This window comes from Ochotona curzoniae, unplaced genomic scaffold, assembly GCF_017591425.1.
Source record: "Ochotona curzoniae isolate NIBS_2020 unplaced genomic scaffold, NIBS_Ocur_1.0 contig_66, whole genome shotgun sequence".
Lineage (NCBI taxonomy): Eukaryota > Metazoa > Chordata > Mammalia > Lagomorpha > Ochotonidae > Ochotona > Ochotona curzoniae.
The window spans coordinates 472,000-498,729 of NW_024466512.1; the positions used below are offsets into that span (position 1 = coordinate 472,000).

At 58.7% G+C, this 26,730-nt stretch overlaps 1 protein-coding gene across 1 annotated transcript; it reads right to left on the reverse strand.

Annotated features, from left to right (window-relative positions):
- On the reverse strand, nucleotides 1–26,684 carry LRRC27 (leucine rich repeat containing 27). Its single transcript, XM_040992477.1, has 11 exons — nucleotides 26,448–26,684; nucleotides 17,365–17,610; nucleotides 16,694–16,824; nucleotides 15,822–15,880; nucleotides 13,768–13,920; nucleotides 10,543–10,873; nucleotides 7,824–7,952; nucleotides 6,493–6,583; nucleotides 2,998–3,113; nucleotides 2,104–2,155; nucleotides 1–174 (listed from the first exon to the last, which is right to left on the reverse strand). The coding sequence occupies exons 1-11, from the start codon at nucleotides 26,682–26,684 to the stop codon at nucleotides 1–3; spliced, it is 1,719 nt and encodes a 572-aa protein (XP_040848411.1).
- Between the last annotated feature and the right edge of the window lie 46 nt (nucleotides 26,685–26,730).

Below are 26,730 nucleotides of genomic sequence, written 5' to 3' on the forward strand. Positions count from 1 at the left end.
CTAGTATCTGTATCCGTTTCCTGATTCTCCATACTTCATGTTAAAAAATACATTTTGAGGCTGTGAAGCTGCAGGGGGCAGGGAAAGGCTTCCCAGGAATGAGGTGAGCCGGTGGTCTTTATCCAAGGTGGAGCCCAGCTTCAGCTTCAGCACCTCGTCCTGCAGCTTCCGTGCCTGCGGAAGAGGGGAACGTCAGGGAGACCACACAGGCACCCACGGGCCTTAAGTGTGCTGAGGCACACCTAACTGCCCCCAAAGGAGTTCCTGACCCTGCTCATAAATCTGTGACACCTGCTGACTGTACCTGTGTGTGACACCTGCTAATTGTACCTGTGTGTGTCTGTGTCACCTGCTGACTGTATCTGTGTGTGTGTCACCTGCTGACCCCTGCTGGCTGTGTGTGTGTGTGTGTGTGAGAGAGAGAGAGAGATCCCTGCTGGCTGTACCTCTGTGTGTGTGACTCCTGCTGACTACCTGTGTGTGTCTGTGACCCCTGCTGGCTGTACCTGTGCCTGTGTGTGTGTGACTCCTGCTGACTGTACCTGTGTGTGTGTCACCTGCTGACCCCCTGCTGGCTGTACGTGTGTGTGTGAGAGAGAGACCCCTGCTGGCTGTACCTCTGTGTGTGTGACTCCTGCTGACTCTGTGTGTGTGACTCCTGATGACTCTACCTGTGTGTGTCTGTGACACCTGCTGGCTGTACCTGTGCTTGTGTGTATGTGACTCCTGCTGGCTGTACCTGTGTCTGTGTGACACCTGCTGGCTGTACCTGTGTGTGTGTCACCTCTGACTGCACCTGTGTGAGATCCTGCTCCCACCACGGCTGTGCTCCGACCACGGCCATGCTCCAACCACGGCCGTGCTCCCACCACGGCTGTGCTCCCACCATGGCTGTACTCCTGCCCCGGTAGGATGGCTGATAACTGGTAGGTTTCCTTCCTCAGATGTCTGGGGGATTTACCATGAACCCACTGGGGGTCTCTCTGCTCTCTGCAGGTTGAGTGTAGACCTCGTTTCCCCAGTGGACGCAGGTGCATGTCTGATGCAGCCAAGTGGCTCTGTGCTGTGTGTCTGTCAGAGGCTGTCTTTGAAGGGGTCCATCGTCCCACCCAAGTGATCCCATCCATGGGCACAGAACTGCCTGTGACCCGAACTGCCTTTGGGGCCCCAGCATGGGGCATGGCTGAGACACGGGTGCCCTGGAGCCCACGAGGCCAGGCTGTGGTGGCCATGGACAAGACCATGCCCCTAGATAAAAGAGTCAGAATCCAGGCTTCAGGGAAGTGGGGAGAGGAAAGAGCCCCAGAAGACTGAGTGAGGGTCTGCATGGAGGCCCTGCCTTCTCTGCTCCCCCTGGGCTCCTAGAGGGGGCAACAGTGTGAATGGAGCCCATGACAGGCTGGGGGTGGGGTGGGGGGAGGGACGGCAGGTTCCCCTGGCTCCATCAGCCTGCCTTGGCAGCTTGGACAGGGGGAGGGACGGCAGGCTCTCCCGGCTCTGTGAGCGTGCTGTTGGCTCTGGATGCTGAACTGCTACCCAGCGGAGATGGACTAGATACGTCTGGGGACTGGGAAGGGGGCAGTGGCCACCTTCACCCCACACGGGCTGACCCCTGCGGCAAGGCCCCACTCTCAGCACACATGTGCCGTCCAGGATGCTGTAGGCAAGGGCAGGCACTGAGCACCATGGCCGCCTGCACAGACACCAGCTGCCCTGAGCTGAGGAGAGGGTCACCATCAGACGCCCTGGGAGGCAGGAACCACAGGGCTCCTGGGAGTGCCGCCCTCACGGCTGGCAAGGGGGGACAGGTCCATGCTACCCATAACCAGGGCCTGGGAAGCCAGGGTGCCCTCTGAGAGCACAACCCCAGCCAGAGCATCTTCTTACCACTGATTAGCAGCAACTCAGCCCTGCCCGCGTCCTGGGACACACCACTCCTGTGCCGTCAAAGACGCACACCCATGGTGTCCAGCAGAGGGCGCCAAGGGGCAGAGTCGCTGATTGTGCCTCACCACACAGGTCCTCCGCCCCCTCTGCTCACGCTCTGACTGTGCCATGCCGCCCAGGCCCTCCGCCAGCTCTGCTCATGCTCTGCCCACGCACCTGCAGTGTGTGCTGCTTGATCCTGGCTTCCAGGTCCCTCCCTCGGAAGGCGCTGAGGAGGAAACGACACCATGGCCCATCACTGCCTGGTACCCCCCTGGTACCCCACTGCCCCTGAGGACACGGGTTTCCATTTCTCCATCCTAATCCTCTTGAGGGTCCCGGCCTCTGGGCACCCCCAGCACCAGCTGCTCCCACCCTCTCCGCATGAATGTGGAAGCGGCTGACCCAGCTGTACCTGCAGCTCATGTTCGACGCAGCGCCGTTGGAGGAAGAACAGGGGCACCCGGTCACCCCTGGCCTTAAGTGTGGCCTGGATCTGTGCTCCCAAGGCTCGTGCTTCTGTTGGCACTGCACTGTGGGCTGCCCCACACTGCCTCGGGGGCACAGAGCACCTTGGCGGGCTCCTTGAGGTCCCCGCCCCTGGACCACAGGATCTGTGGTTTCGTTTGAGTTTCAGGATAACAGGAAGATACACCCTTTCTTAGTCCCAAGTCGGGGCACACACAGCTGGCCTCAGGTCTCCACCTGGGAAACGGGGGGCTGGAGGCCATATTGGACAGCTAGTCGGAGAAGGCTGGGTCCCTGTAGCATGCACGAGAGGAGTCCAAATGACTTCCCCGTGGCTTCATGGGGGCCACAATCCAACCCCCATGGCCTTTCAGATTTCCCAGAATGCTGCACGCTTTGGTGGGGAGCAAACCCTCCAGAAATTCAACATGGCACTGGCCGGGCAGCCCTGTGCCACAGAGACCTTCCCACAAATCCTCAGGTTACATGGGACTTTGTGACACTCTGGCAACAGAGTGGGGATGGGCAGGTGGGCAGGCAGGTGGGGCCCAGAGGAGCTTGTGGAATTCCCGGTGACAGACTCCAAGGGACCCAGTCACCAACCTGGGCCCCTCGGCTGCCTGTGGTGCCCGCACTTTTCCTTGTCGCAGCCTCCCGAGTGGATTCAGTGTCCTCCCGTAATCGACTAGATCTGAAGCCGGGGGGATCTTGGACGGGACCTAGGAGAACACAGTGCACTCTCAGGAGCCTCTTCAGCGAGCAGGCCTCAGCGTTGGCTGCGCGGGGGTTGGCCGCCGGGTGCTCCTTACAGCCGCCAGGGCACCCCCGGCCGCCCCGGCCACCTCCGCCCCCGGCCGCCCCGGCCACCTCCGCCCCCGGCTGCCCCCGGCCGCCCCCGGCCGCCCTGGCCACCTCCGCCCCCCACTGGGGTTGGACACGTGGTGACACCTGTTTGACCGAGCATGGGCAGGCAGAGAGAGGGAGCCCTGGGGAGGGCTCAGAGCTGATGCCCCCACAGACTGGAACAGGATACATGTAGCACACACACAGGGCACAGAGGGCACACACTCCTCACACCATGTTGTGACTCTGCTGCACTAAAGTACCAACTTGATCCTTGAGCCCAGACCACTGCCCATCCATTCCTAGGACCCCGATGTGGCCCTGTGGGGGTCCCCTGCCCCCGTCACTGTCCTCCAAGCAACTGCACCTGCACTGTTTCAGTTCCCAGTGCAGGAGTCCGCCTACCCCTTTCCCTGGTGATCGCACTCAGCATCCCCCAAGCCCTGCTCAAGTCCCCATGGTCATCTGATTGGCCCGCTCACTCTGACCGTGTCCCTCACATGTTGTGGCAATGGCCATCCCACTCCCAGGAGTGGTGACCAGGCCAGTGAGCTGTAGACGGGCATTCCCCAAACGCCCGCATCACATGTGACCAGGTGTGTCACTGCCAAGTTGTCCTTCTGCTCCATTTTCCTGCTGCCCACCTCTTGGCTCTGGCTCTTACAGTGACCACCACAGGCGGCGTGGGGCAGTTTCCTGGACACAGTCCCTCTTCATAGCAGCACTGCTCGCTGCTGCCTCCAGCGGCTGAATAGGAAACAGGACTGACCTCTCTGACATTATGGGTCAGAGGGGCCTCCCTCACTTGCCGGATTCCGGCCTGGGCCTATGCCCAGTCTACATGTGTGTAAAACTCTGCTCACTGTGTACACATGTGTGGTGTACTCGCTGTGTGTACACATGTGTGCTCACTGTGTACATGTGTGAGCTCACTCTGTATATGTGTGTGTATGCTGTGTGGTGTGTGCACTGTGTGTACATGTGTGCTCACTGTGTACATGTGTGAGCTCACTGTGTACATGTGTGTGCACGCTGTGTGGTGTGCGCACTGTGTGTACATGTGTGCTCACTGTGTACATGTGTGTGCTCACTGTGCACATGTGCGTGCGTGCATGCTGTGTGTTGTACTCACTCTGTGTACACATGTGTACTCACTGCATACATGTGTGCTCACTGTGTACATGTGCACTCACTGCACACGTATGTGCGTATATGCTGTGTGGTGTACTCACTGTGTGCACGTGTGTACATGTGTGTGGTATACGCACTGTACATGTGTGTACTCACTGTGTGTACATGTGTGCCTGTATGTACTCACTGTGTATACATGCGTGTTTACTCAGTGTGCACATGTGTATCTGTTTACACACTGTATGCACATGCATGTGGTATACCTACTGTGTGCACGTGTGTGTGTATGTGCTGGGGATGGTCAGAAGTTGACGCAGACTCCCGTGGCGTGTGGCCTTGGGTGACCCCAGCAACCCTGCCCCTGGGGCCTGGGCCAAGGCCCTGCCTGTCTGCTCTCCAGCCAGCTGGACACCTAGAAAGTACTGGACACCAGGGGGAGGAGACTGCGGGAGAAGCAGTCACTCCACACTGTCCCCTCTGACACTCCCGACACCACAGAGCTCAAGCTGCTGCCTGGGGCTGGGGCCGGGGGCTCCTCAGGAGTGATTCCAGCAGAAGGAAGACCACGGGGTGGCCCCAGCCGGTTGCTGCTCCTTCTGAGTCAGACACTCAACTTGTCCTTAAAAATCTTAAACGTCCCTATTTGGAAGCCAGTCCACTCAGCCACATCTCGCACAAGCACGGAAAGGGAGAATACTCGCCCCGCCCAGCACCGCTTTCCTTGAGCTTCAGGCCTCTCACTCTGACCCTCACCCCTGGTGCCCTCACCTGACCCCCACAGTCCAGCAGCAAGATCCTCACTGCAGCTGTCCTGATGGTCTCTGAGCTGTGATGTCCCTGAGACCATGGCAGCTGTGACCACGCAGGCCCCTTGCATCGAGTCAGAGCCCCCTTGTGTCCCTGTACCCTACTGCAGGGAGTTGTTGCAGGCAGGCCCCCAGGGCCTGTGGGTCCCCCAGCCTGCAGGTCACCGTTCTCAGCTTGGCACCTGCAAATTCTGGGTCTCACTCCAGGAACACAAGATCACACCTTGCAGGCAGGCAGGCAGGCATGGTCTCACAGGTCGGCGGTTTATGCCTTCCTCACTTGCTGCCTGGCATGACTTGTCCCTGTCCAGTGATGTTCAGAGCCAACCTGCAGCCGTGCTGTGCACGCTGGTTACGAACATTCTCAAAGATGCTCCTCTGTCCTGTCTGGCTAAAGGACTCGGGCCTCCTGTGTGTCTGAGGGGGTTCAGGCCTGGGAGGGACCACTGCTCGCCTCTGTGCTGCTGCTGTCCCATGCTGAGACAGGCGTCCCGGGTGCTCACTGACTGTATGGACCAATAACACATCTGTCCCCTCCCCCACCAAGCCAGCAGCTGGGGCAGCAGAGTGCCACTGGTGTGTTCAGCTCCACAGCGTGGACGTCCGTGGGGCCGTGGCCGGTGGTTTGGCTGATGGCAAAGACAGTGTTTGCATCTGCTGGCTAATGGCGCCTAGGCTCTGTCTCTGGTCTGAATGTGTTCTTAAGCTTCTCTAACTGTGCAAGTGTTTTTATTCCTCAAAGTGATGAAATACATTTTCAAAAATTTTTAAGTACTTGGGGAAAATTGGAAAGGAGGTGGCAACAAAAGGAACAGTCTCAGGGGGCTGGTTCGAGTCCTGGCAGCTCCACTTTCAATCCAGCTCCTGCCCATGTCCTGGGAAAGCTGCAGAGGGTGGCCAAGTGCCTTGGCTCCGGCAAGCCGCACACAGCCAGTGCTCCCAGTGCTGGGCAGATAGGACCCGTGCTGGGGTGGGGCAGCCCCCTCTTGCTCTACACCCTCGTCCTGTGCCTGAGTGGGTGAAGAGCCCCAAATGGCTCAGGGGAATAGCAAAGGGGCAGCACTCGGGGCCCTATGGCACCCAGCCCGGGTGCCCCGCCGTGCCCTTAGAAACATACTTCGTGCCACAGCTCCGCTTCCCTCCTGCCTCTTACAGCACCCAGTTCTCAAACTAAAGCTGCAACCCAGGCCTGGCAGGCAGCCCTGCAAGCTGAGGCCCCAGACACAGCAGCCACGCACAGCAGCTGCCTGCTCCGCGGAGCTGCCCCAGCCGGGTGTGGCACCCCACCTCCTGCTGCCCATCCCCCCCGATGTCCTACCAGGCTCCTCTGTGAGGCCAGCAGCTGGCTGACCCTGTCACGTGGCAGCACCCGGGCACGCGCTCTCCACTCCTGCAGCACCTTCTTGTCTCTGGGAGGACATGGGGGCGGGGTCAGGAGATCAGAGAGGCTGACCCGGGGGGAAGCACGAGCCCTCCAGCCCCAGAACCAGCTTTAGGGTCTCCCACCGACTGCCCACCCTGGCCTCTTTTTGGCTCCACCAGCCCAGGTGCCTGGCACTGCCTACTCTGCCTGGCCTCTGCCCACTGGCCACGCCATGCCTGTCAGTGCTACCCTGGGACTGGACATGCCATGGCCACCCCCAGACATGCCCTGGAGTGCAGGTGTCAGTGGCCTCGGCGCCACCTCTCTCACCTGTGCGTGACTGTGACCCTGCCCCAGTGAGCCCACGGGGCTCTGGTGTCTGCCACCTTGGGTGTCAGGACATAGCATCCTGCTTACCAGTCAGGCCCAAGGGGTCACCCCAAGGCAGGGCAGGCTCCCTGTGGCACACAGGGAGGGCCCTGGTGCTCTTGGCATCTGACAGCTGTCTGTCAGCCTGTTTTGGGTTCTGGGAAGACGTGCATGGTATCCGGGCTGCCTGGATAGACAGGTGCTGGCTGGGAGCCTCTGTTACACCTCAGCACACCTGTGTCCCACCCGCCGTGGATGGGGCAGGGCCCATGCAAACAGGCCTCTGCTAAGTGCCACATGCCGAGATGGCTTTCCTGGGGTAATCTACTCTGAGGCCATGTCACCAGCTGCAGAGGCCTGCAGGGGCTGCCAGTGACCCAGCTAACACCCATCTTGTCCTGCCCACAGTTTGCGTCTCTTGCTGACCCATGAGAGAACAGAAGCCCCTCCATGCCCCCAGAGGGACTGCTCAGGAGGGGAGGGGGTGGGAAGCCCCAGGACCCTACAGCGGCCTGGTGGAGCCATCCCACGCCCAGGACACATCCAGAAAGGAGAGAAGTAGCCAGGCACACTGGGGGTGGTAGTGACTGTAGCCAGGCCTCCCCATGCTCACTGCACCTAGCCCCAGCTGCCCACTCCAGGTGAAGGGCAGCCATGCTAACCAGCTCCTGGCTCCAGCTGGGTGGACAGTGGGCAGACGCTAAAGATGCTGAGTAATGCCGGGAACCCAGGCAGGTCCCCAGCAACACCAGAACGGACGTCACCCCTTAACCCATTCTTCCAAATCAGCCTTCTCAGACAGCCTTGGGGGTCAGGGGGCAACCAGGCAGGAGCGGTGACAAGGCCAGGGCAGAGGGTGGACCCTTGGGGGCTGCAAGGCAGAGTGTTAGATCTTGATAACAGGAAATGTGGCCTACCTTGCACGCTGCTGCTCCAGCAGGACCTGCCGCTCCCGCAGCTCTGCCAGGGCTACCGCCCGGCTCACTTCCCTCCGCTGGCCTCCCACCTCTGCCCGGCGTGGTGGCACCAGGCCCGGCAGGGTGCTCCTGAGGGCGGGTGCCTTCCTCGGGACATCACACAAGGCTCTTGGCTGTGTGTTCTCTGGGATCCTGTGACAACCATACGGGGGGAGGCCCTGGGGTGCTGGGGTCCAGCCACGCTGACCCCAGCAAAGGGCGGAAGGCTGCAGCCGGCACTGCACCACAGGCGGCAGCGTGTTTCCGCGGGCTGGAGGCTCCTGGGGAGATCCCACACACTCAGAGGGGAGGGATACCCTCCCTCTGACACGATGCAGTTCTCTCTATGAGAGGAGCTGACACGAGGGCCAGCCACGTACAGGACGGGCCTGCTCAACATGACCGCAGGAGGTGCGCATGGCTGTTGCCGTGCAGCCCCAGCTCCGTCACAGCCTGCCTGGCTCAAGGCCTCCAAGCGGCAGGCCACACCCTGGCAGGGTTGTCCAGGTGGCTATGCCCCCTCAGGGTGGGGCCCATGGCTCAGCAGTACATGGTTCCAGGCCAGTGTCCCCGCTCCTGACCCTCAGACGCGTCATCAAGGACGATGTTTGACCCTTTCCCGGCGTCTCTGCTCAGGAATGGCCCTTGGCTGGGCAAGGGGCAGGTGGCGCAGGGAAGAGGACCCTGCCCCTGGCCAGGGGCCTGGAGCACCACCTGCTTCCCGGCCACAGGACCATTCCTGCATCGAGGGGCCCGTGGCTGAGTGAGCCAGGCCTGGCCTCTGGCAACTGCTCAGTGCCATGAGCTGCTGGGCAGATGGCTGGGGCCGCAGGGGGCTCCGAGGGGCTGCCCCAGGCTGGCAGGGTGCAAGGTTCCCTAGCACAGGATGAAGACTCAGGCTGTGCTCTCCTGCCCCAACACGAGCCCGCCACAGCCACGTGCACTGCTGTCACTCATGGCTGCACAGTGACTGGGGGAAGGGCAGAGCCCAGGGCAGTCCCCGTGTGATGGTGGAGACAGAGGGCAGGAGGCAGGTCCTGGGGTCATCTACAGTGCTGGGATCTGCAGGCCAGTCATGGACCTGGGCAGCACACACTTGCACACTGCATGCTGGTCGCCTGTCCCACCAGCTTGCAACGTGCCCTCAGGGTGGGGCCAACACAGGGCGCATCCATCAAGGCTGACATATATGTCACACATGTGTGTCTAACAGGCACAGCACAAATGGCCATGCTGATGTATACACGCACACATGTATACACATACATACTACACATACACACATCATGCATACAACACACATATACATACATACCACACAATCATACATACAACACACATACACACCACACACATCATACATACAACACACATACACATACATACCACACACATCATACATACAACACACATACACATACACACCACACACATCATACATACAACACACATACACATACATACCACACATACATCATGCATACAACACACACATACACACCACACACATCATACATACAACACACATACACATACATACCACACATACATCATGCATACAACACACATACACATACACACCACACACATCATACATACAACACACATACACATACATACCACACACATCATACATACAACACACATACACATACATACCACACACATCATACATACAACACACATACACATACATACCATGCTGGGGTCCGTGTGATGGGTGTGGAAGACAGGAAGGTGTAGAGTATCGTTCCTTTGCAGGCAGGGCCCGGCGGATGTCTCTACGACCACCTGAATGCAGCTCCGCCTCCCTTTGCATGGACACCGGACGACCCCGCTGAGAATTCTGTAATCTATTTAGGCATTGTCTGCCTCTGCGGAGTTAATGTTTACTACCAATGTGAACTTGGAAGTTGATGTTGCTGACACCATTTTAGCAAAAGGGCCTTTCATTATTGCTGCCCCCATTGATCATATACTAATCAAGGGTGTTCCGTCCCCAGGTGTAGTGGGAATCTATTCTTTCCCTCCTTCTTTGATCTTTAGGTCCTTCTTTCTGTGATGCCTTTCCTCCCTTAACTGATTCAAGATTAAGTTGTAGAATGAGGATTGTAGTGGGAATGTGTTACTGATTGATATGCACCATCTATTGAGAACTTCCTGACCACAGGGTCAGGATGGATAGCATCCTGCTTTAAGGTGAAACAAACGGCAGAATTGTCCTTAGAAACACCCACTTGACCATGACGTAAAAAGTCTGAGCCAGAGTTTGACTCATTCTGTATAAATAAAGCAATAGCTTCTGTGCATTGTCCACAATGGTCTTGGAATTGTAGTGGTCCATCTCTCTTCTTTCTACGCCTATTTCACGCACCCTTCTCAAGCTCCGAACTCAGCTGGAGCTGGACTCCAGCAATATCACACACATACACATTAATACTACACACACACCACACACATACACGTGCACACACCACGACTGGAGCTGTTCTCTCAGCACCTCTCCTCTGCTGAGCCTGCTGCAGGGCCCCTTTCCTGGGTATCCCCACCCTGGAAGCTGTGCTGCACACCCAGGGCAGCAGGGTCGTGGAGGGGAGGGACACAGTGCAGACTTGCGGTTGGGAAGGGTCCCGAGCAGCCCCCCTCCACAGGCCTGGGGGGCCCCGCCACACAGCCTTACCTGGTCTTGGGCTGGGCCTGGCCCTCCGTCTTGCTGTCCAGCACGGCCTGGACGTGTGGGGGCAGCTGTAGGGACAGCAGCTGGTGGGCGAGCACGTCTGCTCCCTGGCACCCCACAATCTCCTGCCTCACCTTCCAGAAGCGCCGGAGCTCTGCCTCACTGGGCACGTGCGGGGCCGAGTCTGGCCTGTTGAGTAGGTCGAGCTCTAGCTTCTCCACGGTGGGGAAGATGGTTGCCCCTGGGCCCTGCAGCAAGATGGTGTGGTGTCCTGGCAAGTCCCACGTGGGGCCCGCAGGCTCCTTGGGCTGAGCCGCTATCTCAGGTGAACTTTCTAGAAAGAAAGGCTGCATTAGTGGCCACTTTAGGGGGTGTGTGGGGTTAGTGTGTCAACAGCAGGCCCCAGGCCTGAGTTGATGTCCTTGCTGAGGGAGGCCTTGGAGGAGGAGCACCCTGTCCCGTATAGAAGCTCACGCAGGACCTGTGTGGCACCTACTGCTGCTGCCCACCTTGCGGGGGAGAGTCCATCTCCCAAGTTGCCCCTGTCTGACGGTAATCCCACAGGTACGCCTTGTCTGCCCACTACCACCCTCAGAGCCCCAATCTCTGTCTCAGCCACCTGCCATTTGGAGCTCCACCCCAACTCCCTCTACTGGGAGAAAGCTGGGGTGCAGCCGGGTCTGCTTTCCCTCACACGCAACTGCAGGCCAGAGCTCAGGGCTGGCAGGAGTGGGCGCGAGTGGGCAAGCATGGGGCAGGCATGCTTAGTAACCCACCCCATCATCTTCCTTCACGAGTTCCAAGCACCCGGGAGCAGCAGGAGCTACTTCCTGTGAGAGGTGTGGTCACTCCCAGCCCCTCGGTCCAGCAGCTTCACCACGAGTTAATGATCTGCCGAACTGGCCGACCGTGTAGTAACCTGCCTGCCTTTAAGAGGCATGCGGTGAGGGGCTGCCTGACCTAAGGGAGGACATCTTTGTTTTGAGTTTCAGGTGGAAATGTCCAATCAGGGTGGGGCTGTGCTGAAGATGCGCTCACGGTGCCAGAGGCCCCAGTTCAAGTCCCGACTGCTCCACTTCCAGCCCAGCTTCCCGTTAGTGCGCCTGGGAAAGCAGAAGGTAGCTCCCATGTTGGGCCCCTGCACACACCTGGGAGACCTGGATGGAGGGCAGTGTAGACTTCTGGCTTTAGCCTGGAGTAGCTCTGGGGGCCCACCCAGCACCCTGGGACCTCTGTCCCTTGACAGACACAAGAATCACCACATGTGACCACACGAAGCCCAGAGCAGACACAGGAACATGGACAGTGTGTCTCACCCTACACTCTGTCCACCGTGGGCTCACCCCGCACTCTGCCCGCGTGGGCTCACCCCGCGCTCTGCCCGCCGTGGGCTCACCCCGCACTCTGCCCGTGTGGGCTCACCCCGCGCTCTGCCCGCCGTGGGCTCACCCCGCGCTCTGCCCGCCGTGGGCTCACCCCGCACTCTGCCCGTGTGGGCTCACCCCGCGCTCTGCCCGCCGTGGGCTCACCCCGCACTCTGCCCGCGTGGGCTCACCCCGCACTCTGCCCGGGTGGGCTCACCCTGCACTCTGCCCGCTGTGGGCTCACCCCGCACTCTGCCCGCCGTGGGCTCACCCTGCACTCTGCCCGCTGTGGGCTCACTCAGCACTCTGCCCGCTGTGGGCTCACTCAGCACTCTGCCCGTGTGGGCTCACCCGCACTCTGCCCGCATGGGCTCACCCGCACTCTGCCCGCGTGGGCTCACCCTGCACTCTGCCCGCTGTGGGCTCAGGGCTTCTGGGCCAACTAGACAGCATGAGCGCAGTGGTAAAGACAGGCAGGGCAGCCTGTTGGCTCAAGTGGGATGCCTGGGTCTGAGCCTGGGTCTGCTTTTAGTTCTAGCTTTCTGCTAGAACGGAAGGGATGGCAGTCGTTGGGCCTCTGTACCCACACATAAGTCCTGGCAGAGGCCCTGGCTCCTTGTTGCAGCCTGGCTCAGCCCCAGCCATTGCAGTACCTCAAGAGTGAATCAACACAGCTTTCTTTCTGCCTCCCAAAGAAAATGGACAAATCAATTTTTCAGAAGGACTAAGGAGCTACCAGGCTTCCTGCAGCACATGGACCGGATCTGTGTGTTCCACCAGACCCCTGTGGGCAGTGGACACTGGCCCCCAAGCTCCCATGTCTCAGAGCTGTTATCGGGGACCCCTCCTGGGACACGCCGAGCACCCTGGGGCCACACACGGCAGGGTGGGGAGATGCCCCACTCATCCCATCTGAGCCCTTCTTATTTCTAAACAGGCTACTGCTTTTTAAATTCTCACCACTAACTGATGTCTGTGGTTCGCTCTCCAACTGCCTACAGTAGCCAGGGCTGGACCATGCCAGAGCCCAGAGCCTGGAACTCCATGTGCATGTAGGGACCCAACGACCAGACCCCATCTGGGCCTCCCATGTGGCCGGCAGGGCCCTAGCACTGGCATGGCAGGCCTGTGTCCCGAGCACAGCGTAACCGCTGGCCTGTCGCCCACACACCTGTCTGCTTCAGAGATCAGGCCGTTCCGTTCTGCGGACGCCACTTCTCCCAGCATAGCGAAGGTTCCTGTGCCGCTCCTCCCTTTGCCCTCCGAGGCCCCGAGGACAGCAAGCACACAGGCCACCTGGTGCCTCTGTGAAGGGCACTGAAGCCGGGGCAGAGGCCACCCCAGGCCTCTAGGGAGGAGATGTTCCTCCCCACTTCTGCCCTGAGCCTCTCTCCTGGAAGGCTGTGCCTGGCCTCAACCCCGAGCAGCCGCGCCTGAAGCCAGTTTCCGCTGTTTCGGTTACTGCACACAAACCTCGGAGACCTGAGGTGGGCACAGTTGAGCCCATGGCACTGGGGCGACGTCCATGGGAGATCCACCCCAGACAGCCAAGTGCAGCGGAGTGTCTACACCTATCCTCAGGCCGCACTGGGCCTGCAGTTAGGACACGTGAGCTCTTCCCAGCCCCACGGCCAGAAGCCTGGGTTCAACTCCCACTTCCTGCATGTGCCTATGTGCCCTGCCAGACGGACGACCCGCATGGAGCTTCTGGGCCTGGCTCAGCAAGGCTGCAGGTGCTGTGGCCAGGTGAGAGGTGACAGTGGAGAGGAGGCCTCTCTGGTTCTGACAGTCCAAGAAGTACACAAGAGGAGAGCCGGACGCTCTGTGGCTTCAGGCGGCCATGGTCCAGACTCGTCCCACCAACCTCGGGACACCGCCTCGTGGGGGCAGGAGTGCTCCGTGGCGCAGATCCGCAGAAAGCTCAGGATGGCCACCAGCCCCTTCTGCACGATGAGCTGAGGAGGGAACTCGAGCGGGCAATGCCTCAGGTTCAGTGCCTTCAGTGTCACCACGTTCCCTGCAACAGAGAGGGGCAGCTGTCTGGACAGCCAGTCCTGCTCCATGGAGCACAGCACAAAGGGACACGGGCATGGCACCCAGGCTGACCAGTAGAGACACAACTGGGACGGCACCCGGGCCGACCAGCAGAGACACAGCTGGGACGGCACCCAGGCTGATCAATATAGGCCAACGTGGGGTCAGCTGGGACGGCACCCAGGCCGACCAGCATAGATACAGCTGGGATGGCACCCAGGCAGACCAGCAGAGACACAGCTGGGACGGCACCCAGGCTGAGCCCAAGCCAACATGGGAACAGCAGAGTCTGCAGCACCATGGACCTGCTCTCGGACACACAGGCCTGCACTAGCACCCAGAGGACAGTGTGCACTGGCTCCTAGACCTGAAAATGGTGGGAACTGAAATGGAAAACACAGGGGCGGGCTCCACAGGGCTGGGACCCCGCCTGACCCCACGGCCTGGGACCCCGCCTGACCCCACGGCCTGTGACCCCGCCTGACCCCACGGCCTGCGCAGCCCCCACGGCCTGTGACCCCGCCTGACCCCACGGCCTGTGCAGCCCCCACTGCCTGGGACCCCGCCTGACCCCACGGCCGCGTTGTGCAGGGTCACTGCTCAGCTCATGTCCACGTATAAGGGGAAGGGCAGTACATTTGTTAACATGGGAAGTTAAACATTCATTCCCCCATCGTCACTGGGAGGTCACAGAGCATCCCCTCTCCTGGTGAGCCCAGCAGCCACGTAAGAGACCCACATTATTCATGCCCACGATTGTCACATTACCTGGACAAACTGCATATATTAAAACCACACCATGACGCCACAGCAATGCCAGGAATAAAAAGGCTGGCAACAGCAAATGCTAGTTGGGACCTGGGCACCTGGCACCTGCGCTCTTGGTGCTGTGGACGGCACCCTACCAGGAGCCAGCACTCTGACGGGCCAGCTTCCTGTTCAGCATGTCCACAGGAGTCCCTCCGTCCTCACTCCTGGACATCCACAAGAAACCTCGCACACGGCAGCTGAACACAGCACGTCAGAGGGGGCCTCACTGGTGTGGACTGTGCACGCAGCCCAAGTTTTTCAGGAACAGAAGACCAAAGAAGAGTGGGCAGTCCTTGCAGGAAGTGCCACAGCATGGTCACGCCTGCCTGCCTACCATAAGGCACCATTTGGCCATGTGAAAGAGGAGCTGGGCTTCACAGGACACGGGCAGTTAGACGGTAAAAGGACAGACAGGCCCTGTCACGCGGACATGGGCCAGGAGCAGCCATGCTCCCGGGGACAAGGAGGGTGGGATTCCGTCAGTGACCCTGGGTCAGCCTCCAACCCAGGCGTTGCCCCCACCAAGGGCCTGGCGTAAAACAGAACGCAAAACTGACAGGGAGAAGAGAGGCCGGCAATCCACAGTCCCCATGGAAGTTCCCAACACGCTTCTCAGGGTGCCAACAGCACAGCAGGCGGGCATGCTGGACTGCAGAAAGGAGAGGGAACCTGTCTGATCCCCACATCACAGTGGGGCGAGGGCTTGGGGTAGGCTGGCAAGCTGGCCCACCACACCGCTGCCCCCAGGCTGGGTGCCCCGCCATGTGACTGCTGCCACGCTGGGTGCCCCGCCATGCGACTGCTGCCATGCTGGGTGACATGCCTCACTCCTGCTCCCCTTCACACATGCAGCTGCTCCGTCCCTGTGCTCTGTAGCACCTGCTGGGGCCTTGGCAGCCCTATCACCCCGACATGTGTAGGACCTTGGGGCCCCAGAACAGAACAGAAAGGGATTCATGTGCCACTCATCCTGCCCGTGTCACATCGCCAGCTCCAGGACTGGGTCTGTGACCTGGAGAGACAGTGTTTAAACGCCTCTTTCCCAAGTGAGTGTCTCGCAGTTTCGGCACTCACCCAGTTCCGCAGGGAGCGCTTTGATGGGGTTGTTCTCTAAGAGCAGAGTTCGCAGGTGCCTTCAAGACAAAGCAGGAGAATCATGGAAGAGCTGGAACAGAGGGTTCCAAAGGACCCCAAGCCCCTTCTCTGGCTCTTCCAGGGGCGTGCCGTGGGCAGGCGGGCTCCAAAGAACCCCAAGCCCCTTCTCCGGTTCTTCTGGGGGTGTACCATGGGCAGGCAGGCTCTGAGCCTGAGATCTGGGTGTCATCATCTGACGTGGGGTCCCCAGTTCTGAGCCCTAGGCTCTGCATCCCTGGCCTTGCTCCATCTCCTATCACTGGCACCCCCAGGCCCCACACTGACAGCCACAAATGTCCCCAGACACGGCCAAGGGCATCCCAGGGCTCTGGGCATCCGGGGACGGCAGGTGCCTGACCCCAGCCCCTAAGGTTCACTTGAGCCCCAAAGGAAATGAGGAAATGGAGCATCCAGAACGTGCTGGGGTAGAGGCAGGTAGGGCTGAGGTGGTCATTCCATTCTCTGTCACAAACAAGTGTTCCTGTGGCCATCTAACCAATGCAAACAGGTTGGCTCAGGGTGCAGCACGGACAAACGAACACGCCAGCACTCCATCGGGGAGCCGGACTCCTGCCTGAAGGGGCGGACTGTCCTCCTGTCTGGACACTGGACAGCCTTATCCAGGTGGCCAACTCTCCTGAGCCCCAGCGGTTGGCACAGCCCACATTCTTCCCTCATGCTGATGCCCACCCCAACCACAGCCGCAGTCACAGCACGGGGTCGGGCTCCCTGCCTCTTGGCTGCCTGTGGCAACACTGTGCATCCCGAGTGGGCACGCACTTCAAGCCTTGTGGGGTAGCCGTGCATCCCACCTGTGAGCTCCGATCCCAGAGGGCAGCGCCTTGATCCTGTTGTACCGGAGGTCTAACCAGGTGAGGTTGGGCAGCAGCTGGAAGAAGTCCTTGGGGATGGCACACAAGGCATTCCTCTGCAGGTGTAGTTGCTTCAACAGGAAGACATGACCAGAGTCCATCAACACACGGGCCTCAGACCCCAGACATGCAAAGCAGCAGCCATCACAGTGCGTATCCCTGGCAGGTGATACTTCTCCTTCTGGGACCCCATGCTAAGCCAGACTGCAGCAGGAGGGCCAGCGGCTAAGCAGGACTGGAAGGGTGGTGGCACCAGGATGCGGCTGCTGATAACTGACACACCATGTGCACATTGTTGGGGCCTAGGAGGCACTGCAGCTACAGATGTGACCCCCAAAAGTGCAGAGATCTGAGGGGTGCCTCACCTGACAGCCCCTCAAAGCCCACAGCACTGCTCTCCCACAGCCCTGGTGCCCTGGCCCTGCCTGACCAGCCAGTGGTGCCCCCTTACCTGAAGGCTGGGAACCCCCTTACCTGGTCACTGGGGACCCCCTTACCTGGAGGCTGGGGACCCCCTTACCTGAAGGCTGAGGACCCCCTTACCTGGAGGTTGAGGACCCCCTTACCTGGAGGTTGAGGACCCCTTACCTGAAGGCTGGGGATCCCCTTACCTGGAGGCTGGGGACCCTGAGCAGTTCCCCCAGATGGCGCAGGCCGCTCTGACTCAAGTCTAAGACTGATGAAGAGCAGGACAGGGCCCCCTGGCGGGCATCCTGGGGGAGGGGGCCAGGCAGGCCCTCAGCTGGAGCCATGTTGTCCTCGGGGCCCTCAGTGGTGGCCAAGGGGGCTCCGTGAGAAGGGCTGCCCTCCACCGAGCTTCCTTCGGGGGCCACGGTGCATCCTTGGTCTGCGGCCACCTGGAGACACAGGACAGGCTGGGTTGGCATGGTGACCATATGAGGTGTCAGCCCCCAGGACCCAATAGCAACTTTCAGCACAACTGGACCACAGGAGGCTCTGCCAGGCCCAGGCCCCAGGCCCCGCCTACACCTCCTGGATGTCACCAGCAGGCAGGGCAGGGGCCAGGGCGAGCCTGCCGTGCCCGGCGGGCCTCTGCAACCCAGGCTGGCATCCCTGAGACAGGGTCCCGCCTGCAGGCCCCAGGGGACAGCAGGAGTTCAGTGCTGTGGTACGGGGAGCCTGCCTCCTGCTGGCCGCTGCTGGTCTCCAGGCGCTCCCCAAGCAACCCCGACACAGGGTGAATGGCACACATGCACTTGGTGTGTGTTACGGTGCACGTGTTTCCCGCACACATGTGGTGCATGTGTGGGCACAGTGTGGTGTGTGCACCACACATGTTACATGACTGCGATGAGTACACGTGCGGTGCGTGTACGTGAGTTAGACACACACCGTGTGGTGAATGAGCCCGAGTGTGGCCTGTGTGTGCACCTTATAGGTACACGTGTTGTGTGTGCATGCCTTACAGGCATATCCATACATCGTGTGTGTGCGCACACATTACAGGTTAAACACGTGCATGTTGTGTGGTACACGAACCAGGGGTGGTGCATGTATGTTAGAAGTGTCCTGTGTGGGTGTTACATGTGCCCGGAGTACGAGCCGCGTGGTGCACGTAGCTGTTACAGGTATGTGTGTGTTACATGTGTGGAGTGTGAGCTGTGTGTGGTGTGTGCAGCCCGCCCACCTGCGTGCTGAGCTCTGCAGCTCACCGAGGTCTGTCCGGGCACAGTTCAGGGTTCGGGGCCTTCAGGAGCCACGGGAGCCCGGCCTCTGTGACGCCGTGGGCTGCTGCGCGCTTGCGTTCCACGGGGACTCCAGGCCCCACCACTCCAAGTGCCTCGCACCTGACTCCGGGCGAGGTCTCGGCTTCCCTTCTGTCGTCGCCCGCCCAGAGCCCGAGGACCCCCGCGCTCTGGAGACCCCTTTAGCCTCCCGTCGCTGCTCCCAGGCCCGGGTCTGCGCCGCCCCACCTGCGCCCACAGCTCACAGGCGCAGCGGCTGTGCAGTTGCCAGGGAGACGCCGCCCTACGGGGCCCCGCAGGCGCCAAGTGTCTGGGGCGCGCAGGTCCGCTCGCCCTCAGCTGTCCTGTAGGTGACCCTCTCCCCGCGTCCCCTCAGCGGTCCCGCGGGCACTGTGGCCAGCTCAGGGTGTCCTGGAGGGAGCTCTAAGGGCCTAGTTAGCCCCACGGACTCTCAGATGCCGCTGTGTCCCTGTGGCACATGGCAGAGGGCACTGAGCAGCCAAGCAAGGATCCACTACAAAACCCATGGAGGAGTTACAGAGTCTGTTTTTCGTTTTGTTTAAGATTTTTCCTTTGAGATAGATGGTAAACTTGCCTCTGCTGGTTCACTGCCCCAAGACTTACAGCAGCCAAGGCTGGTAGGGTGGACACCACGGGCCAGGGATGCAACCCTGTCTTCCACATGGGCAGGAAGTTCACCACCTGAGTGGCCACTGCCACCCTCCAGCGTGGGCACAGGCAGGAAATTGGGGCCGGAGCCAGGGCCAGGCATAATATAGTCTAGCATGATATAGTTTAATGTGATGTCACCTGTAGTATAATAGAGTGTGATATAGTCTAACGTCATATGGTATAGTATATAATAGTGTGGTGTGATATAGTCTAAAATAGCATACGTAATATAACATGATGTAGCATGATTTAGTAAGTATACTGTGAGAGAGCAGAGTGTAATATAGTATGACACGGCATAACAGTATAGCAGGATATGGTATAATAATAAAATACAGTATAGTAAAATATCCGACAGTATAGCATGACCTAATGCATGTAAAGCATAATAGTGTAACATAGTATAGCATGCTATAGTGTAGTGTGATATAATATGTATAGTGTGGTTCAACATGACGCAGTACAGTGTGATATGGTACAGCAAGGTATAATATAGCACGATAGAGTATAACATGTATAATGCACTATAGTGTGATATAGCATGATACAATGCTTACACAATGCAGTGCAGTGCAGCAGAGCGTGCTCACACAATGCAGTGCAGTGCAGTAGAGCGTGCTCACACAATGCAGTAGAGCGTGCTCACACAATGCAGTGCAGTGCAGTAGAGCGTGCTCACACAATGCAGTGCAGTAGAGCGTGCTCACACAATGCAGTTCAGTGCAGTAGAGAGTGCTCACACAATGCAGTGCAGTGCAGTAGAGCGTGCTCACACAATGCAGTGCAGTGCAGTAGAGCGTGTTCACACAATGCAGTGCAGTGCAGTAGAGCGTGCTCACACAGTGCAGTGCAGTGCAGTAGAGCGTGTTCACACAATGCAGTGCAGTGCAGTAGAGCGTGCTCACACAATGCAGTTCAGTGCAGTAGAGCGTGCTCACACAATGCAGTGCAGTGCAGTAGAGCGTGCTCACACAATGCAGTTCAGTGCAGTAGAGAGTGCTCACACAATGCAGTGCAGTGCAGTAGAGCGTGCTCACACAATGCAGTGCAGTGCAGTAGAGCGTGTTCACACAATGCAGTGCAGTGCAGTAGAGCGTGCTCACACAATGCAGTGCAGTGCAGTAGAGAGTGCTCACACAATGCAGTGCAGTGCAGTAGAGCGTGCTCACACAATGCAGTGCAGTGCAGTAGAGCGTGTTCACACAATGCAGTGCAGTGCAGTAGAGCGTGCTCACACAATGCAGTGCAGTGCAGCAGAGCGTGCTCACACAATGCAGTGCAGTGCAGTGCAGTAGAGCGTGCTCACACAATGCAGTGCAGTGCAGTAGAGCATGCTCACACAATGCGGTGCAGTGCAGCAGAGCGTGCTCACACAATGCAGTGCAGTGCAGCAGAGCGTGCTCACACAGTGCAGTGCAGTGCAGAGCATGCTCACACAATGCAGTGCAGTGCAGCAGAGCGTGCTCACACAGTGCAGTGCAGTGCAGAGCGTGCTCACACAGTGCAGTGCAGTGCAGAGCGTGCTCACACAATGCAGTGCAGTGCAGTAGAGCGTGCTCACACAATGCAGTGCAGTGCAGCAGAGCGTGCTCACACAATGCAGTGCAGTGCAGCAGAGCGTGCTCACACAATGCAGTGCAGTGCAGTAGAGCGTGCTGTATGCAATACAGCATCATGTGATATAACAAAGTATAATGTGCTGCAACATGATACAGTATAGTGTGACATAGTCATATATTATGTGACAGCATAAGATAGCATGATATAGTATGCCAATACAGTGTCGTATAGTGTGATATAGTATAGTGTGCATTTATAATGGAGCATAACAGTATGGTATAGCATGAGACAGTCTAGCAGTATAGTGTGATACAGTGTAATAGTGCAGTGTTGTAATGCATGATACAGTATCATGTATGATACAGTCATGTGATATGACATAGTCTAACATTATCGAGCGATACAGTGCAGTAGTGCAGTGTGGTAATGCATGATACAGTAGCATGTATGATACAGTCATGTGTTATGACATAGTCTAACATTATCGAGCGATACAGTGCAGTAGTGCAGTGTGGTAATGCATGATACAGTATCATGTATGATACAGTCATGTGATATGACATAGTCTAACAGTATCGAGTGATACAGTGCAGTAGTGCAGTGTGGCAGAGCGTGAGGAGCATACATAGTACAGCACAATAAAAGACAGTGTGACATAGTGTAGGATGATCTAGTCTAACATCGTACAGTGGGATGTAAGAATACAGTGTGTACAGTGTGACACAGTTGAACGTAAATAGGATCGTATAGCTTAACATACCATGATAGAATGATCATATCATGATACTGTCTGGTATAGCACAGTATGATACAGTGTGACAGCATAGTGCAGCATGGTATAATGCTGCAGGACACGGGATAATGTCATATAGCATGATATAGTCTGACGTGAGTAGGATATAGCATGACAGTGCAGTATGCACCTTGTGATACGGTATCGTGTGATATAGGAGAGCGTAAGGCGATGCGTCGTGATAAAGTACAGTGTGACACTGCAGTGCAGTCTGAAGTAACTCAGCGTGATACAGTGCAGTGTCACATAGTGTGATACGCTGTAGCAGTACAATGTGTAGTGATATAATATGGCATGATACAGTGTAATGTAGTTTAGCATGATATTGGGCAGCAGTACAATGGCGTGTGGTGGTGATAAAACATAATGCAGCATACTTACCCTCAACAAAGATATCGGGATGACAGCAGGGATAGGACTCAGGCCTGGTCACAGCTGTTGGTGAAGCATTAGCTGCATGGCCCCAGGGCAACCCACAGCGGGTGCAGACCATGCTGCCCCACCTGTCCTTCTCTTGGCATGTCTCACGAACGCAAGCCTGCACTCTGTCGTCTTTCCTGTAGGCTGCATTTGAGAAGTGGAATGAAATCGAGGTCCACTATGGCTGGCTGGTGTCAGTGTTCCATTGCCTCATTGTTGTGTGGGGAACTGTGGGGAAGCCCTCTGCTGGGGGCAGTGCTCTCACCGTGTGCAGTTGAGGATGCTTGCCAAGTAACGATGTTGGGGTTATTCCTGTAGGTGTCTGAGTTGGCACAAACTTGGTTTTACTTGTGCCAATTCCTGGGAGTGGAATGGCTGAGTTGTGCACTGGGCTCCTGCCTCAGTCTACAGGATACTGACTTCGTCCAAGTGGCCAGTGCCCCTGATGCTCTTGTCCATGCAGGGGGAGTTGAAGCTCTGCCCCACACAGCGCTTGATGTCATTTTGCTCCTGCTGAGCAGTTGGGCAGTGCATGGTGGCATCTTGCTGGGGTTGGATTTTTGATGGGTAGTGCTGGTGCCCTGACCGTGTGTGACCACCTGGAGGTCTTCTTGGATGAGATGCCAACCCGAGCCTTTGGCCTCCTTGTAACCTGTGGGTGATTGCCCCTGGGTCCCTGCCTGTTACCTGGTGGGCATGGCTCACAGCTCACCTGCCATAACCAAGGCAAAGCTTTCAGGCTAGGTGCTAGCTTTGTACTCACTGAGCCATCCCCACTTGTCTACCTGCTCAAGACCTGAGGCTCAGCTTGTAGCCATGTATGAGGGGCGTGACCTGGTTGGAGGGTCCGGAGAGACAGGCATGCTTGCTAGCCACTTGCAGTGTCATTGTTGGGTGGGAAAACCATCGGGACTGCCCTTCTACATTGCCCCTTGTCTAACACTGTTTAGGATTGTAAGTTCCCCCAGTACATGGACTTCCGTCACCAGTTTGTCTCCGGTGGTTCTTGTGGCCGAAGAACGCTGTCTCCTCTCCCCTCGTGACCTTGGCGGCTTGCTACTCAGGTAAATCCTGAGAATAACTCGGTCCTGGGGGTCCTGGGTATGCTGTGGGTAGACCCCATTCCAGAAGCACTGGTGTAACCTTTGCTGGGGTCTGTGCTCAATGGAGTCTCTCAAAGCTTCCAACCTTTTCACTTTGATGAAGTACAGTCTATGAGATCTCTGTGGCTCATTGTCTCCATGTCCCCTTTGGTAGCCTCTGGTGGAGTCCAGCCACAGGGAGTGTTTCTGTATCTTCTTCAGGAGTTTATAGAGTTGGCTTCTGCACACAGGGGAGAGAGGCAGAGACACAGGGAGCTGAACAGGTGCCAGGCTCCCAGCCCCCAGGGACATCCATGGCTCAGCAGGTGCAGGAACCATGGCTCAGCATACACAGGGCTCCCATCTCCCATAGAGATGATCACGGTGGCTTAGCAGGTGCAGGGCTCCTGGGCTTTGTCAGGAATGGCCGTGGCTCAGCAGGTGCACCAGCTGTGAATGGCATCTCCAGATGGGAAGAACAGACTCTGTTTCTGCAGCTTTCTATGTGTAAGAGGGAGAGGTAAGCCACGCTCAGTGACCATCTCCCACTGGCCAAGTTCCACTGAGGTCCAGGCCCAGTGCACGTGCGTGGTGGTCTGCACCAGGAGACGAATGTGCAGCTCTCCAGGTGCTGGATGAGGACAGGGTCAGACAGATCCCCAACCTCATCTCTTTGAACCTCCAGGTTCCTCCATGGGCTTTGAGGCTGCCACTTGCCACGGGGTCCTATCACCCAGCTGACCCCTGACCAGTGCCCCCTGCCAGGTGCCTGGGTCCATGCACACCATGGCACACCATGGCACACCTGGCCTCTGGGACCCCATCCCTGCCTGCTCCTGCACGTGGAGAGGTGGGTCGGCCACCTCTGAGCATAAAGACCCCAGTTTGTTTTGTGCCTGTCCACCTGGGACCACATGACTCACCTGGGTCTGGAGGAGACAATGGTGTTGGAGCTGGCATCAAGGGAGTCCGGGGACCCTTTGTCCTCAGTCCCCCTCCATGTGTGCCCAAACAGCTCTCTCTGAACCACAAGGTGCTGCCCTTCCTCTTGCAGGCTCCTCCCGCCCCACAGGTGGAGGCTAAATTACCGGCCAACCTGTGCCAGGGCCCAGGGGCGGCTGCACAGCTATATAATTGGTTAAGTAGGGAGATGCTCCTCGTGCAGGTGGTCAACAGGCCTGCAAGACACAGGCTGTGAGAACATGGACCCCAGGGGCGTGTCTGACGTGGCTTGGTGGTGCTGTCAAGGCTTGAACAGGCGCCGTCCCTGCCCGACTCGGTGTCCAGCTGGAGATTGCCAGCATTGGCTACAGGTGCAGCTGCTGTCTGCTGTTTATGGGAGGATAGAGGCACATTGGGGGAAGCTCTGCCGATCAGGAAACCTGCTCCAGGAAGAGGGTGGGCGAGCTCAGGCATGGGACTCATGAGGCTGCCTGGCCACTGCAGTGGAGACCGGGAGAGGCCCCTGGCCAAATGCTCCCCTCGGGGAAGCCCTGCTGATTCCAGAGCTTTGTGGGAGCTGCCAGTGGCTGACACGATTGGCCGACTCCCAGAATTCCACAGTTGGGAGGCAGGGGAGCGGCTGGCATCCCCAGGCCACTGGAGTGCTCCCGACTGCTGGCAGTGATGGGGAGGGAGTGAAGACTCCCTCTGGGAAGAGCTCTGCTGGGTTGGAAGCCTAGAGTGCATTTCCCATCCCAAGGTGCAGAGGCCACAGTTGGCAGGGAGGGACAATCCACACGCAGGGCCACGCAAAACCAGAGCAGCAGTGCCATGTTCCTCCTCACACATTTAGCACCTTCTCCTCATTAGCGGAGCACTTGGTATGCACTTGCGTCTTGCAACATGAGGTGTGACAGCAGAACCAGCGTGAACTTGCTCTTCTCTTCCAGTTTCAGATCGGCCCTGGCTGCGTATCCTGGGAAGCTGCACCTTGTTGCTTCCGCGCTGGGTTGGTGCTGCCAGTTCCTCCTGTGGCAGCATCATGCTGTTGCCGGCCTCTCCCGTTGGCCAGCGTTTCAGCCATCAGTGCGGCTACTACATTACAGAGGATCAGCTCCGAGGGATTGAAACAGCTACAGGCAATCTGTGGGTTCCTCGTGGACGAGGGAGGGATAGCTGTGTCCTGGGGGTCGGAGCCAATGGATTGGGCTTTCCTCACCCTGCTCGGAACAGACCAGAACTGAGGACTCAGGAATTCAGCGGTGAGGACATCATTTCGGACCAGGGTGCTGGGGCTCCAGCCCCACTTCTGTCTCAGCGCCAGCTCCCGTGAGAGGCAGCAGCCGAGAGCTCTGGTGCTTAAACTCCTGCTTTCAGCAGCTGGAAGGCCTGCGGGGCTCCCGGCTAGCCTGGTCCAGTCCCGGCCACTGCAGGTGTCTGGGAAGTAAACTGGGGGGGGGGGGGTGGCGCGGAGATGGGGACTCTTCCACTGTTTCTGCGTTTTAAGTAAACAGCATTTTAACATATGAATTAGACTTTGGCTGACTACTGTCACTAAATCCAGCAATGCAAGGCGGGATGCAGAGGCCAGCCCTCCACCAGGCACCTGATGGAAAAGGGGGCTGGTTTGCACCCTGGGGGTTGCGGGGTGGCAAATGGCTTCCATGCATGAGGACGGCTGGGTGTGGGGGACCCGACAGTGGACCTTGTCCCCCCAGCTGTCAGCACACAGGACTGCACGGGGAAAGGGTCTCTGTCAAGCCACACCCCTGGATTTGTGCAAAGCTGAGAGGACTCCAGTGGAGAGGGGCATGGGCTGGGGCAAGGACAAGCCAGGGCCAGTCTGGATGGCCAAGCCTGCCCGAGCTGGGGTCTCTGGGGACCTCCCTGGGCCAGTCCTGCCACCGTGAGCTTTAGGTCTGGCCTCCCAGGCTGTATGAGGACAGATGGCTGCAGCCTTTGGCCACCACCTTTATGGTGGTTTGTCGTGCCACCCTGGGCACCGGATTGACAGGGAGTTGTGTGGGTGGAGTGCTCAGTCCCCCAGTCCACGTGCAGCTGAGTGTCCACCCTGTCATCACATCCGTTGTCAAACGGAGCCCTGGGACCCTCCCAACAGCAGCACCCTGGGCTCCAGGCACGATGGACTGCGTCCGCCAGCGTCTGGCTGGGGTGCCCAGGTGGAATGAGTAAAACACAGCAGCTGACCTCCGCAAGCCACCTCCCACCCTGTGTCCAAGGCAGGTGGGCAGGTGGCTTGGGTTCTGCGTCCCTGAGGGACCCGGGTTCCAGTTCCCCCGCCTGACAGCTTTGTTGCCACAAAGAGCACTGGAAATCGCGCGGCCGGAGAGGGCAAGTCCTAGGGGCCATGCGCTGACCTTTGCCTGCCCGGGGTGGGGCAGCAACAGCAAGAGCATCCCGCTTCTCGCGGAAGGAAACAACATAAGCCCGGGACAGCGGTGCGGGCGCGGCTGCAGGGGTAAGCTCGCCCAGTAAGTGCCCAGGCCTCTGTCGGATACGGTAAGGCCGGAGGCCCCGGAAGACCTGCGTTCACCAGCCCGGCTGCGCGGGAGCCTCCCGGGGGAGCCGGGCGCGCCGGTCCACGTGGGACACCGGCGGGCTGGGCGCACGGCCTCGGCGCCGCCCGGGTCTGCGAGCACGCGCCGGCGTGAGCGCGCGTTCGCGGCCCCGCCCCACGCGGGCAGCAGCCACGGCACGGGCCCGCGCGCCCTGACCCGACCGTCCGCCGCGGCCATCGCCACCCCGGCTGCCTCGCGGGGCGCCCACCGCAGACCCCCGAGG

Coding starts and splice junctions, on each gene's coding strand:
- LRRC27 (XM_040992477.1), bottom strand. CDS start 26,684: ATGGCCGCGGCGGACGGTCGGGTCAGGGCGCGCGGGCCCGTGCCGTGG. Junction 10,874..13,767: donor CCACGAGGCGGTGTCCCGAG/GTTGGTGGGACG, acceptor CTTTCTTTCTAG/AAAGTTCACCTGAGATAGCG. Junction 7,953..10,542: donor CAGGCCCAGCCCAAGACCAG/GTAAGGCTGTGT, acceptor ACCCGCCCTCAG/GAGCACCCTGCCGGGCCTGG.